General features: G+C 40.0%; 1 protein-coding gene across 1 annotated transcript; it reads right to left on the bottom strand.

The window, feature by feature from the left end:
* Positions 1 to 12,819: 12,819 nt before the first annotated feature.
* On the bottom strand, positions 12,820 to 13,883 carry LOC112462129 (the record flags this gene model as incomplete). The annotated part of the gene is made up of 2 exons (XM_025027748.1): positions 12,820 to 12,967; positions 13,288 to 13,883. Coding segments are annotated over 2 exons (744 nt in total), but the record flags the coding sequence as incomplete, so codon positions are not given.
* Positions 13,884 to 13,988: the final 105 nt, after the last annotated feature.

Here is a 13,988-nt window from a genome sequence, read left to right as displayed (position 1 = left end):
TTACCGACGTCGAGGAAGTTCGGCCTTAGCTTTAGCATCCCCTTAAGGTCTTTTCTAATATAAGTTTAATTATTATTTTAAGGCTTACCTCCCTCTCATTCTCTCTTCTCCTCTCTCTACCCCTCTCTCTCTCTCTCTCTCTCTCTCTCTCTCTGTTTCCTTTTTTTTCTTTTTCTTTGTCTCTCTGGACTCATTTTTTTCCTTTTGTTTGTCATCTTTATCTTTGTCATATCTAATCACAGAGAACAAAAAAAAATTACGAACCCACACGCTATCACCTGTGTCATCGTCGACGAGTTAAGCACAATATATGTTTAAATATTATTTTAAGGCTTACTCGTCTCTTCCTTCTCCCTCTCTCTCTTTCTCTCTCCCCCTCTTTCTCTTTTTCTCTCTTTATCTCTCTCTTTCTCTGTCTCCTTTTTTTCCTCTTGTTCATCATCTTTAACTTTGTAATATCTAATCAGAAAGAGTAAAAAATTACGAACAAACACGCTATCATCATCTTCATCGTAAACGAGTTATGCACAATATAAGTTTAATTATAATGAATTATAATTATAATTATAATTATTTTAAGGCTTACCTCTCTTTTTTTATCTTTCACACTTTCTATCCGTCCTCATCTTCCTAATCTCATCTCTTATCATTTCTGTCTCTTTCTTGCTTTCTACCCCTTGCTTTTTCTGTTCTTTCCTTAATTCTCGTATTTCCTCCATCAATTTATTCATTATTACCATTTGTTCTTTCCCCTCTGGCAATCTCACCATTTTCCTACTCCTTTTAAACGCTTCTTCCTTCTCTCCTTTTCCCCTTACCACTCTTTTTCTTTTAAAATAATCATCTATACTCCCCTCACTACATAAACTCGCACTTCTCTCTCTTCCTGTGCTAGCTACCTTACCTATTCTACCTGTCATCTTTTTGACCCTTAACAATGGCCGCATTTAGGAAACACAACTGTTGAGTGAGCGGTCAGTGATTCTTTAATATGATTGGTTCTTACCTTTGGTTCGTCTCCGGATCTAATTGTAAGAACCAATCATAATGAGCGTACACTGAGCGCATAATGAGAACACACTCTGTATACATATATCGATATTGACGTATATCGATATTGATTTATATTCGATATACATTACATTTTTCTTTTTCTGGGCATTATCTAATTTAATTTCAATCAAAACTCATTTTTGAATTTAATTTTATTTCTCATTTTGTTTCAATCTAATAATCTAAATAAAAATGTAAAAAAAACACCAAGTACATTTATTAAAGTAAGTAATTTTATTCTGTCTTTGTTATTTATTAATTGCTAAAAAAGATAAAACGACGTTAGAAATGAACATTATCTAAGTTTTGATGAAAATAAAAAGGATCTAATATTACACACAATATAATATACATACATTATTTTTATTCGTGATTGTTATCTATTTTTTTTCTTCTCTATCTTCTTTACATGCGCGAAAAGCGTTAGTTGGAGTTGACTTTTCACATTAATCACCTATAGAAGCATTTCAATATTAATCTCGAAAATGTGCATGATAAAAAATTGTGCATAAAACTTTGCTTACTTGTATATCGATAATCGCATGGCACTGAATAAACATACTTACAAACAGTTTACGGAAGATGTTTTTAAAGTGTCTGCTTCACTTAATTGTATTCTGTAACGCAAAATGCAATTAAATTTAGGATAGACACTTTAAACATCTTCTATAAACTGTCTGCAAATATACTTAAAATAATAAATAAATAATTATCTAAGACTCAGACCTAAGACTTGTCTGTGCCATCGTGTAGCTCCCAAACAATACGTCAGAAAACATAGGTTTCTTCACAGAATATGGTCCTTTCTACGAGATTTATCGTTCCTCAGAGTTTGTCGCAGAGATCTTGAATCATCCTAATATATATTAAATTGTATAGGGTTGTGTGGGGTGATGTGCAACATGGGGTGATATGTAACGTTTCCGATTCCTAGTCTGCATGTCGACATTTGACAGAACCGCATACTGCCATCTATTTGTGTCAATAGTACCTTGTTTTAGATAAATAACTCGCGAGATGGCACGCACCCTGGTTTGCTGTACGAAAAGCGAGTTAAATTTCTCGAGCTCAATGTAATTTTCGCTTTTCACATTCATAGTGATTTCGTGAATTGGTTTTAGGTCATCTTATAGGTAAATATTTTTATATTGTTAGTTTTTTAAGTACTTTTGATAATCCACAGCAATTTTGTGATTTTTTTACGTTGTGTTGGTGTCACGCCAGTCCGCGCAAAATAGCGTGTTTGTGGTGATGTGCAACACTTTTTTTGGGATGATGTGCAACACTCATTTTTCGCTAGTTTATCGCTATTTTACAATTGAACATGTGTATATGAAGTGTTTTAATGCATTTTTCAATGTGTTTAGTCATTATGCCACAAAAGTATAAAAATAAGGGTATCGCTGTTCTGGTCTGTTTCGTGCAACACCTGAAGAGACCTCAGGGCACGAGAGATACCGGCACCGCCCTGACAAGGGCGCGAGGCGTTAGGATAATCTCGTGGAGGAGTGGACTGCGGTTGAGTAAACTGACACTGAGTTGGTTTGTCGTCACTTTAATTTATAACAAAACAAAAATGTGTTTGCGGGGCGGACGGCGATAGGTCGCACTGGTTATTTGTCGCGTCGAAGCTTCGCGCTATGCTGGTCCTTGCTCGGGCGCTCGGCGTGCGGTAGTGAGACCGACCCGTTGGCGCGAGAATTGGTTTTCGACAATTACTGAGAGCGACCGATTTATCGTACGGCTGAACGGTTTGTGCTGTTGAGGATCGCTCGCGTTCGCCCTTCTTCCTGACCCCGCTTCGTAGCGGGGGTTTCGATGCTCCGTGAACATTAAGTAAACGCGTGCGCTTTCTCTTGAGCGTGTCGGGAAAACGGGATCATTGGGCCGTGTTTTGGGAGGATCGCGTCGATCACGATGGTCGCGCGTGGCTGCGCCAGGACCGCGCTCGTGGAAACACTGCTCAATGCTCTCGCTTTTCACTCGATCCTTAACACGGTCAATTGCGAGCTAATTTGGGCAGCAATAAAATTGCTGAAAGGCGATCATCCGGTTGCGTTTTTTCTTTCATTATATTAATTTTCAAACGATAAATAAATAAGAAATCAAATAAATAATGATTTTTTTTGTGAAATTTCCATTTGTCAGAGGTCGATTACAATACAGTGAAATTTTTTGTTCACCAGATTTCAATTAATTTGTATTTAAGAAGCCCAAATTTAACATTTAAGTCGATTGATGTCGATATTCATGCATTTTTTACCTTAATTTTACTTGTGTTGCACATCACCCCAAAAAAATTTGAAAATGCTAAAACAGACGTTTTTTTAAAAACTCAAAAAATTTTTAGGAAAAATTTAAAATTTTGAAAATCTAATCACGCAGAATTGTAGTATTTTCCTTCCTCTACATTATACAACCATGACATATTCAAGAATTTGATTTTTGGATGTTTTCCGAGCAACGCGTGAACGTGTTGCACATCACCCCACATAACATGCACATTAGACTACCTAATATATATATAATATATTAATATTATTATGAGACTTTACCTCTTTCTCTATCTTTTTTTCTCTTCTCTCTCTCTCTCTCTCTCTCTCTCTCTCCCTCCCTCCCTCCCTTCCCTTCCTCTCTTCTTCTTTCCTTCTTCTTTCTTTCTTATTTATCTTCTTTGACTTTGAATAAACTTAAGAGCCTCCACACAAGACTCTTGTATAGTAACGTAGCATAACGTAAAGTGAGTCAGTGCACAAGAAACGTATCGGTTACGGCGTTATACATTTCTTGTGCGTTGATCTACATTACGTTACGTTACATTACGACACGAGAGTCCTGTGCGTTGATTCACGTTACGTTATACTACGCTACCATACAAGAGTTTTGTGCGGAAGTTCTAATCATAAAGAATAAAAAAATTACGGACAAACACGCTGTCGTTGGTTTCACGTCGATAAATTACGCATCTATCTATACTTCTATACTAATCTATACTAATATATAAAATCCTTACGGATGGTGTACGTTTGAACGTTAATAACTTAAAAACTATTGGACCGAATTTTTACCACAAGTATATGAAATAGGTGTAGAATTTTCCGGGGAGTGCTATAGGGTGTGTAGTTTTTTGTTACCAATTTGCTGGAAACCGATTTTTTTAATTCCTTATTCTTTAAATATTAAAAAAATAAAAAAAATCGGTTTCCAGAAAATAGATAACGAAAAACTATTCACCCTATAGCACTCCCCGGAAAATTATACCCCTATTTTATATGATTTTAATACAAATTTGGTCCAATAGTTTTTAAGTTAAAAACGTTCAAACATACATCACCCGAAATGTATGTTTGAACGTTTTTAACTTAAAAACTATTGGACCGAATTTTTGCCACAAGTATATGAAATAGGGATAGAATTTTCCGGAGAGTGCTATAGAGTGTGTAGTTTTGACGTAGAATTACGTCTTTCCCGGAGGGGAGAGTTATTAAATAAATAAATAAATAAATAAATAAAGGAATAAAGGAATAAAGGAATGAGGGAATAAAGGAATAAATAAAGGAATAAATAAAAGAATGAATAAAGGAATAAATAAAAGCAGAAGAAAGAATAAAAAAATAACTTGAATGTTAAAATGTTTCATATATAAAAAAATTTATTAATTTAAAATTGAATAAATAAAATTTTATTTTAAAAATATCTCTTTTTTTAAATGATTTGGTATTCAAGATCTCGAATATATCGTATTCATGTATTCACTTATTGCTTTTTTATAGAGAAAGCTTTGTTTTCGTTAAAAAAAAAATTTTTTTTGTTTTTCTGAATGTGTTCAGAATGTTCTAAAACGTCGAAAAATTGCAATTTTAAAAAATGTCTGTATGTATGTATGTGTGTATGTGTGTGTGTGTATGTGTGTGTGGTTACGAAAGGTACTTTATTTACCCCAAAGGGGCCTTAAAGGGCGTTTTTGAGGAACGTTCCCAAACCTTTACAAACTCGGCGTTTTGTAGGGACGTACCCAACCCTGTACAACTCAAAATAAACTCACAAATATCTCGTTCCTGACGGCTTCACATCAAGATAACATAGAAACATAAAAATCATAACGTATATCCCTCCCCCCGGTCCGCTTCGTCCTCGTCGTCGTCCGATCCCATCAGCAGTTTATCCTCCATTTTCTTCACAATGTCCTCTTCTGTCAACTCCTCTTTTCTCTCGTTTTTCTCCTCTTTCCTTTCCCTTCTCATTTCCCTTTCCTTTCCTTCTTTGATTCTTTCCTCCACCGACTTGTCTTCGTCTATTTTTACTTTCATCCTACTTCCTTCCTTTCTTCTTGCTTCCAATAAATTTTCTTAGCCATCTATTTCTCCACCTCTTTTTCCTTCCTCTCCCCCCCACTCTTCATCCCCTCTATCGCTTTTATCCATTCCTTCCCCTCTCCCTTTTCACTCATTATCTTCCCCACCACGTCTTGCCAGCTCTCTCCCTCCTAATCTTCCCATCTCGAACACTCTTTCCAGACATGTTCCCACGTCTCCTCCTTCCTCTCACATATCCTGCATTTTTTGTCTTCCTCTTTTTCCCAGTATAGTCCCTCCCTGATCTCGTTGCCCAATCTAAACCTTGCAATTCTGTTCCATCTTGCCTCCTCCCAGCCCTTCTTTAGATAATCCGGTATCCCATCCTTCCTTATTAGCTTATACCACCTGTTGTATTTCGATTCCATAATCTTTCCCATTCTTTCTTGTCTTTGCTTCAATTTCTCCTTGTGTTCTAGTGCCTCCTCCGTCAGTCCCTCCTCCCCTCTCATTTCTACACCGATACCTTCCCAGTAATCCTTTCTCTCCTGCTCCCATCTTCCTATTATCCTTTCCTTCTTCCATCTTTCATTTCTTCCAAACATTTCTTTGCTATTTTTCCTCCTTTACCTTCTTCCAGTTTTCTTTCGAATTTCCATGCTCTCTTGCTTGCTCTGGCTCCCATTTTTTCCCTTTCTAGTTCATCCCTGACCATGTACCCTGGGGTCCTCCAGTTTACACCGAGTGTCCATCTGAGGTATCTCTCGTGTATCCCTTCTACCTCCCTCCTTTCCTTCCACCCCCATATTTCTGCCCCGTATCCCATCACCGTCCATATCAGTGTATCATACAGCCAGATCCTTCTTTTACAGTCCTTTTTCCACATCCTTTTACCTATTCCCCACACTTCCCTCATTACTCTTGCTGCCTTTTTTCTTCTCTCTCTGATATGTGCCTCCTGCCTTCCATTCGCCATCAGCATGTACCCCAGATATTTGAATTCTTTAACCTCTTCTAATTTCTTTCCCTTCCATCTTCAGTCATATTTTTTCTTCCTCCCTCCTCCTTTTCTAAATCTTATTATCTTCGTCTTCTCCGTACTCAGCGTTAGGCTTTTCTTGTCTAGGTATCCCTCAAGCCTGCTTATCATGGATCTCATGTCCTGTTCCTCCTCCGCTAGTACTGCTATGTCATCTGCATACATTAGGGTGTATATCTTCTCCCCTTTTACACTCACACCCCCCCATCCGCCCTTCCTCATGTGATCCTCTATGTCTGCAATTAGTAAGTTAAACAGTATCGGGCTTAACGGGCAGCCCTGTCTTAATCCCTTCGCCATCCAGAATGAGTCCCCTTTTTCTTCTCCCCTTCTTACATTGCTTTTTGTTTCTCTCAAGACTTCCTCCACTCTATCTATCAGTCCTTGCCTTACTCCTCTCTCTTTCATTGCCTTAATTAGAACTTTCTTATCTACTGAGTCAAACGCCGCCTTGAGATCTACGAATAGAACTGTCATCTTCTCTTTATCCTTTCCTAGATGTCTGTTTATCAAATAATTTAGCGTAAATATCTGGTCCATCGTCCCCATTTCTTTTCTAAATCCTGCTTGGTTATCGGGAATCAAGTTCTTCATTTCTACTTCATTCCTTTACCTTTCTGCTAATACCGCCGTGTATATCTTATACATTGAGGGCATGATCGTTATCCCTCTGTAGTCCTTTACCTTTTTTCCTTCTCCTTTCTTCACTAAAGGTATTATCTCACCCTCCTTTCACTGTTCCGGCCAGCCTTCTCCCCTCCATACCCGTTTACATATTTCCCAGGCCCACCTCACCATCTCTTCTCCTCCATATTTCCATACTTCATTCGGGATTTCGTCCTTACCTATTGCCTTTCCTGTTTTTAGTTTCTTTATTACGTTTCTCACTTCCTCTAACTCTATCTCTTCCTCGTCTTGTCTGTCCCTCCCTCTTTCTCTTTTCACTACTCTGTTCTCCACGCCTCCCATTAGCTCCATGAAGTATTTTTTCCACTCTTCCAGCCCTATGTCTTCGTTTATCCTTTTCCTTCTTTTCCTTACTCTACCTATCAGTTCCCATACCTTACTTTCCGATCTCGCTTCTCCTATCTCTGTAATCATCCTTTCCTTCTCTTCCTTTTTCTTTCTTTCACATACTTCTCTGTATTTTCTTCTCCTTTCTCTATATCTTTCTACCTCCCCTTTCCCCTTTCTCCACTTTCTTAGTTCTGTCCTCGCTTCTTTCTTTTTCTCCTTGCATTCTTCATCCCACCATCCTCTTCTGTTCTTATTAGCTTCCCTGACCTCCCCCTTTTCATTCTCCTTTAGTATTTTTCTTATCTTCGACACCCCTTCCTCTATCTCCTCCTGCAACTTTCTGTTTCCTCCTATCTTTCCTAACCTCTCAATGAAATGTTTTCTTCTTTCTTCACTCCATATTCCTCTTCTTCTTGTCCTTTCTATCTTTTCCCCTCTCTGTGTTCTCTTTGCTCCGCCTCTTATCCACAGTATTAGAGGGTGATGGTCTGATTCTACTCTATCCCCTATTTCTAGTCTTTCTATTTTTTCTCTGCTATCCTCATCACCTATAATATAGTCTATAACTGTTTCACCCTTTCCTCCCGTGTATGTGTATTTTCCTTCCTCGTCTCCCTTCGTGCCACCATTTAAAATCATCAATCCTCTTTCTTCTATAAATTCTAATAGCGTCCTACTATCCTTGTTCACCTTCTTATCTTTAGATTTTCTCCCTCTTTCTTTCCCACTTTCTTCATCTTCCTCTTCCCTTCCTCCCTCATCTCCCGTTCTCGCATTAAAGTCACCTCCTATTATGGTCCTTACTCCTATTTTTCCCTCCTCTATGCAATCATTCAAACCTTCTAACTTTTTATCAATGTCTTTGTTTACATATATTCCTATTATTTTCCATATTTCCTCTCCTATTCTTAGCTTGACTTCGACCCTATTTTCCTCCTCTTCCCTCCCTCTACCCTCCTTTATTTCTTCTAACCCTTTTCTTATACCTACTAGCATTCCTCCGCATGCTCTACCTTTCTTATTCCTCCTTTTCGCTATTTGTACTCTTCAACCAAATTCCTTTGGTAGTTTCTCTTCTATCTTCTCCCATCCTTTCTTATCCATCCATGTCTCCATCATAATAATCACATCCCACTTCTTTACCCCCTCCCCAAAGTCTCTATCTTTATTTATTATTCCCGCTACATTCCAGAATACCACCTTCGTCTCTTCCCTCACCCCTCTTTCTCCCTCCCCTTCCTTTATGTCTACGTCTTCCTCAACTCTGGATTCACTTCCTGCCACTCTCTCTCCCTTCTCCCTTTTACCTTCACCATCCTCCTCGCATTCTTTGTTTTCATTCTCTTCGTTGTGTATGTGTGTGTGTATGTGCCAAATTTACCGAAATTTCTATAAGTCCAGAACTAATCAACCAAATCTTAACAAATTATATATGAAATAGGGGTAGAAAAAACTGAAGAATATAATAAAATTAATAAAAATTGCTAATAATCAAGGGGTTCTTTTTTAATAAAATTTTGAATTTTTTCAGAAATGTTTGTTTATGCTTTAATTTCCGCAAATTTAGAGAGTAGGAGTTATTTTGAGAGATCTACCCCGGGGGCTCCGAGGGGGGGAGCGGGGCGGAGGAGTACCGCGTGCAAGGCGGAGCGGGGCGGGAAAGGGGGTACCGCGGGCGAGGGAAGAGCGGGGCGGGGGAACTCGAGGGCGAGGGGGTCCGCGGGAAGGGGGGGACTCGAGGGCGCGGGTGGTCCGCGGGGAGGGAGGATGGTCGGCGAGCATGTCGGGACATGTTTATTATATGTTAATAAACATATTGTTGACAAGGGTACCGCCGAGGGGGGGGGGTGTCCGCGTTCTACGCCGAGGGTGGTCCGGGGGAGGGAGTAGGTGTCCGCGTTCTAAGGCGAGGGGGTCCGCGCGGGAGGGTAGGTGTCCGCGTTTTAGACCAAGGTGGTCCGCGGGGGGGGGCATCACTTTATCGGCGCGGGGTATTACAAAGGCTAACGGGCGCCGTTCGGCTGCTGGAATTTTATCGGCGGCGCGCCGCAAGAGGATGGGGTTCCGCGTCCAACGGCCACGTCGGTCCGCGTGACGTCACACGGCTCGCCCGCGTCTCATTCGCGTTGTCTTTCCCTCAGCGCGGTCTCTCTCTCGCTCCCGTTCTCCTTATTGATGTTCTCTCTTGCTCCCAACCTCCTGTGTCTCTCCCCCGTTCGCGCGCGTCTTTTCGTTGGCGTTCTCTTTTCCTCGCGCGGATTTAACTTAATAATTATTATTATTTAAAATATTATTATTGTTATGAAATATACTTAATAATAGTGAAGAAAGCGGAAAAATAAATAATAAATAATGTATATGGAATTAAGCATAAAAATATTTATTCATGAAACTTTAAAAAATTTTTTAAAATTACCACATCTCTTTTTTTTCAACGTCAAACTCATTTTGCATATCGAATCGTCTCCTAAAACGTCCCAGATTTCCTCGTTATATTCGGAATCCACTCTTCTAAACCAGCGTACCAAACGCTGACGATGTATATTGATAAATCCCCGAATTCGGATTTTATCGAAATATATAAAATCCTGAAAAAGAATTTTAAAAAATTTAAAAAAAATTTAAAAAGTTTTAAAAAATTTTAAATCTGTGAAAAAATATTAAACACACCTGTCTGTGAGGGATCCGAACTCTCGCCATATTATAAAGGCGGACCTCGCGCACCGGCACGTTGTCGACCCATATCCACTCTAACGCGTTAACAGAATGGTTAATTTGTTAAAAAATATATAATATACAATTATGTATTGTTGCGTGCATGCCGCCCGGTATGCTTTTTCAAAAATGTTACGCCCAAGCCGACAGTGAGTCCGTGACTCTCTCAGACACTTATTCACACTCGCGCACTCACGAAAATAACGACGATTTAAACGATCGTCGTGACGAAGTGACGAACTGCACGCTTCAGCTTGGAGTTCGAAAAGCATACCGGGCGACACGCACGCAAAGGTATTAAGTATACATACTCCTACTGCGGGGTACACAATTTCTATGCATTCTTTGATTATGTGATATCTTCGTTCCATTTCTTCTCGTTACTTTTCTTCTCGGTCCATTTCTTATTCTTACACAGTGCTCTACTTGCGCTTGCGAACGTTTTCACTGACTTAACTGACTGCAGAGGACTGAACCAGAGCTCAGAAAAGTAATTAAGATAAAATATATTTAGCATTACAATAGCGAGAAAAGATTCGTTGGAGCATCAACACCACATAGGCGAGCGTCGCCGGAGCATGGCTTCATAGTTTACGATATATGATATACCTTAAATTTCAAGCGGCCCGAATGGTTCGAGTTGAACGTTGCATATACGGCTCGAATAGAAATGCGTGAAAAGAAATTAAGTCATAATTTATATTTTAAAAATACATTTTTTTATTCTTCTTCTTTTACATATTTTTTGTTTTTTTACGTACTACGGTAGCGCACTAAAAAATAAAGCTGCGAGCTCACAATCGACGAGCTGATGTTTATCGAAGGCATTGCTATCGCGTATTACATTCAATACTTGCGTAGGATTTGTTACAGTGGACGCGATTTTGGAGAATTGCGTGAACTTGACATCGACCGTTTCGACAATTCTACCCAATCGATGGAACATCGCGTCGATGCACGGATCAAGATCGAGCATACGGTGTAACATCGATTCGATCATTGTTAAGCGTACGTTTAAAGACTCGAGACGTACGAGTTTGACACCGTTAATCGTACAAATTCTCAATGTTAGCGGTCCAACGCTTATAAAATCACACGTATTTTTAGAGGATCGAATGAAATTCAGAATGTTCCGTCGTTGTTCGTAGAATCCCTTCCATGTTTCGAGGGACAGTATCAATTCCGTTCCTCGATTATCTCCTACGGCGATCTCCACGTAATTCGGTGGACCCACGTTAACGCCAACTTCACGGAATTTGTATCCCGTAGCCGTCAACGCGTATCGTCTGCTGAGTATACGAACCGCGCGACGCTTCAACGAAATGCTGTAAAAAATAACGAAATTAGTAATAAAAAAATAATACAATTTATAATTTGCAATTTAAAAAATATAAAAGCTTTATAATTTAAGAAAAAAACAAAAAAACTTACTTGTTACACTTGTTCTCGTACGATGGAGTTTCATCATCATCATCGTGAATCGGTACGTAATAATTCATACGTCTACTGCCACTGCTGTTACCGCCGTTGCTTCCTTCAACGGAATACATTCTTTCTCTCGGATATGAGAAGTGAACACCGTTCGCACAAGCAGTCGATACGAGACTAATCGTTTTATACGATGATGATGATGAAACTCCATCGTACGAGAACAAGTGTAACAAGTAAGTTTTTTCGTTTTTTTCGATTAATTAATTGAATATACACGGCAACTTCCAAAACTATGATGAAGGAAGGGGAAACTAATGTTTCTGGAACGCCCAATCAGCGCTCTGAAATTTAGGAGAGGGGATTAGGGTAGGATGTTTTTTTTTTATTAAGATGTATCCCCCCCTCTCCCTTCCGCATGACATCAACCGTTGCAACCGAAACATGTTCAGACATGTTCGCTGACACCTGATACCCCCCCTCGAAGCTATCAAGTTAGAATTCGTCACGTATACCTACTTATTCTTTAATTTTGTACACTATCGACTAATGGGGGAAAGGAAATAAAACATTGTAAAATTTACACATACATACATATAAAATTTTTTTTTTTTTTTAATGACAATTCTTTCTGGCGTTTCGACCACCAGTTAAATATTTTTAATACATTTTGCAACGCGCAATTCTTAACGTGTTTTCTACATCTCATAGTATTAGTAGCATCTAGAATATTTAAAGATTCGATATCTTCGTAATCCGCATCCAGAGTCTCGATGTTTTTTTTTCGCTTTATTTTCAAGCAGATCCACCAGTCATTCTCGTTTCTGACATCCCTTGACGTACACGAGAGTCGGCATCTCGTCGTCGTCGTCGTCGTCATCGTTGTCGTCCTCTTCCTCACCGAGCACGGCCGACGTAATTAAACGCTTCACCTTGCTGTACGGCACGTTTCCGTCTTCCCATCGTAATCCATGGTGATTGCGAATCAACCAAGAAGCGCACGATTTGTCGGATTTTGTGAGGAAATTCCACGGCATGGGGCATGTAAAGATGTAATGCGCCAGAACGGCCCCGTTTCTCAGCACCGCCACCTCTTTCACGACAAATTTCATCCCGACGACGAAACCTTGCAGGTCGACGAACGTTGGTGCGGGCATGAAGAGATATCTCTTTCTTCGATGCGTGAATCGAGAGGAATGACGCGCGTTTCGCGACACTCTGATTTTTATATCCTGCTCCCCTTTTTCCCCTCTCATAAATTTGTATCGGGAGTTAGTAGTAGTAGTAGTAGTAGTAGTAGTGGGAGGTACCACCAGGGTCCCTGTCGGCCACCAGATGTAGCTGATCCTTTGTGCCTTCCCACTTGTTTTTTGCTAGGTCTCGAGATACAGTCCTGAGCCTTGTACCAGGTTTATCAGATCTGTAACCCTAGCATTTTCTAGATCCTGTGGAGTTAGGTACATACATCCCCAGGTTTTGTATCTTTTACATATAAATGCCGGGCATTGGCATATTATATGTACGTTGTCTTCTTTCTCGTCTCCGCAAAGGCGACATGCCTTTTGCTCTGCGAGCCCGAGATTAAAAAGGTGTGCTCTGAGTATGGTGGAGTGACCAGTAAGCAATCCCAACGCCATTCTTAGTTTCTGTTTACTCAGCGCCAGTAGTTTTTTAGCCCTACCTGGTCTGCTGTCTTTCATCAAAGTCCTGGCCTGGCGGCAGATTTTTAACTTCTTTCACCTGGCCAGGTGTTCCCTTTTTAGGCGACCTTTGATAATTTCTTTGCCTACTGCAAAGGGTATTTCCGTCACCTGGCCAATTGGTGTTTCATTAGCCCCCTTCTTGGCATGCATGTCTGCGGTTTCGTTCCCTGGTATTCCTTGATGCCCAGGCACCCATACTAGCGTGACCTTATTAAGTCCGCCTAATTTTTCTAATGCTAGCATGCAATCCCAAACCAATGCTGATTCGGGAGTTGTTTTTGCCAGCGCTTGTATGGCTGCTCTACTATCCGAGCAGATGTTTATCTTCTTTCCCTTCGTATCTTTGTTTAGCAGATATTCCGCGCACTTTAGGCTAGCCAGTATCTCAGCTGTAAAAACAGTTGAGTGGCTTCCCACAGGAATACTCTCCCTGTGGTTCTCCTTCGGCCCGTAAAATCCTGCCCCAAAGTAGTCATTAATGCCTGACCCATCAGTGAACCATAGATCCACATTGGGATCCCTGACTCCCCCCGGGTCAGACCATTCTTTTCTAGTTGGTATTTGTATCTTAAAATGTTTTACCAACTGGTATTTTTTAGGAACTCTATCTTGTTTTAAAGTGAAAGGGTGTTTCTGGAACAGGTCGAGCCTTGTACGTCTCGTTCCTGTATTTCTCCATTCTCCCTGACACCTTAGTCTATAAGCTGTGTTCCTCGCTGCGTTTACTACGGCCAGGTC

Source organism: Temnothorax curvispinosus, unplaced genomic scaffold (genome assembly GCF_003070985.1).
Source record: "Temnothorax curvispinosus isolate PA1 unplaced genomic scaffold, ASM307098v1 QBEX01001320.1, whole genome shotgun sequence".
Classification (NCBI taxonomy): domain Eukaryota; kingdom Metazoa; phylum Arthropoda; class Insecta; order Hymenoptera; family Formicidae; genus Temnothorax; species Temnothorax curvispinosus.
This window is presented reverse-complemented; position numbering and strand designations above follow the sequence as displayed.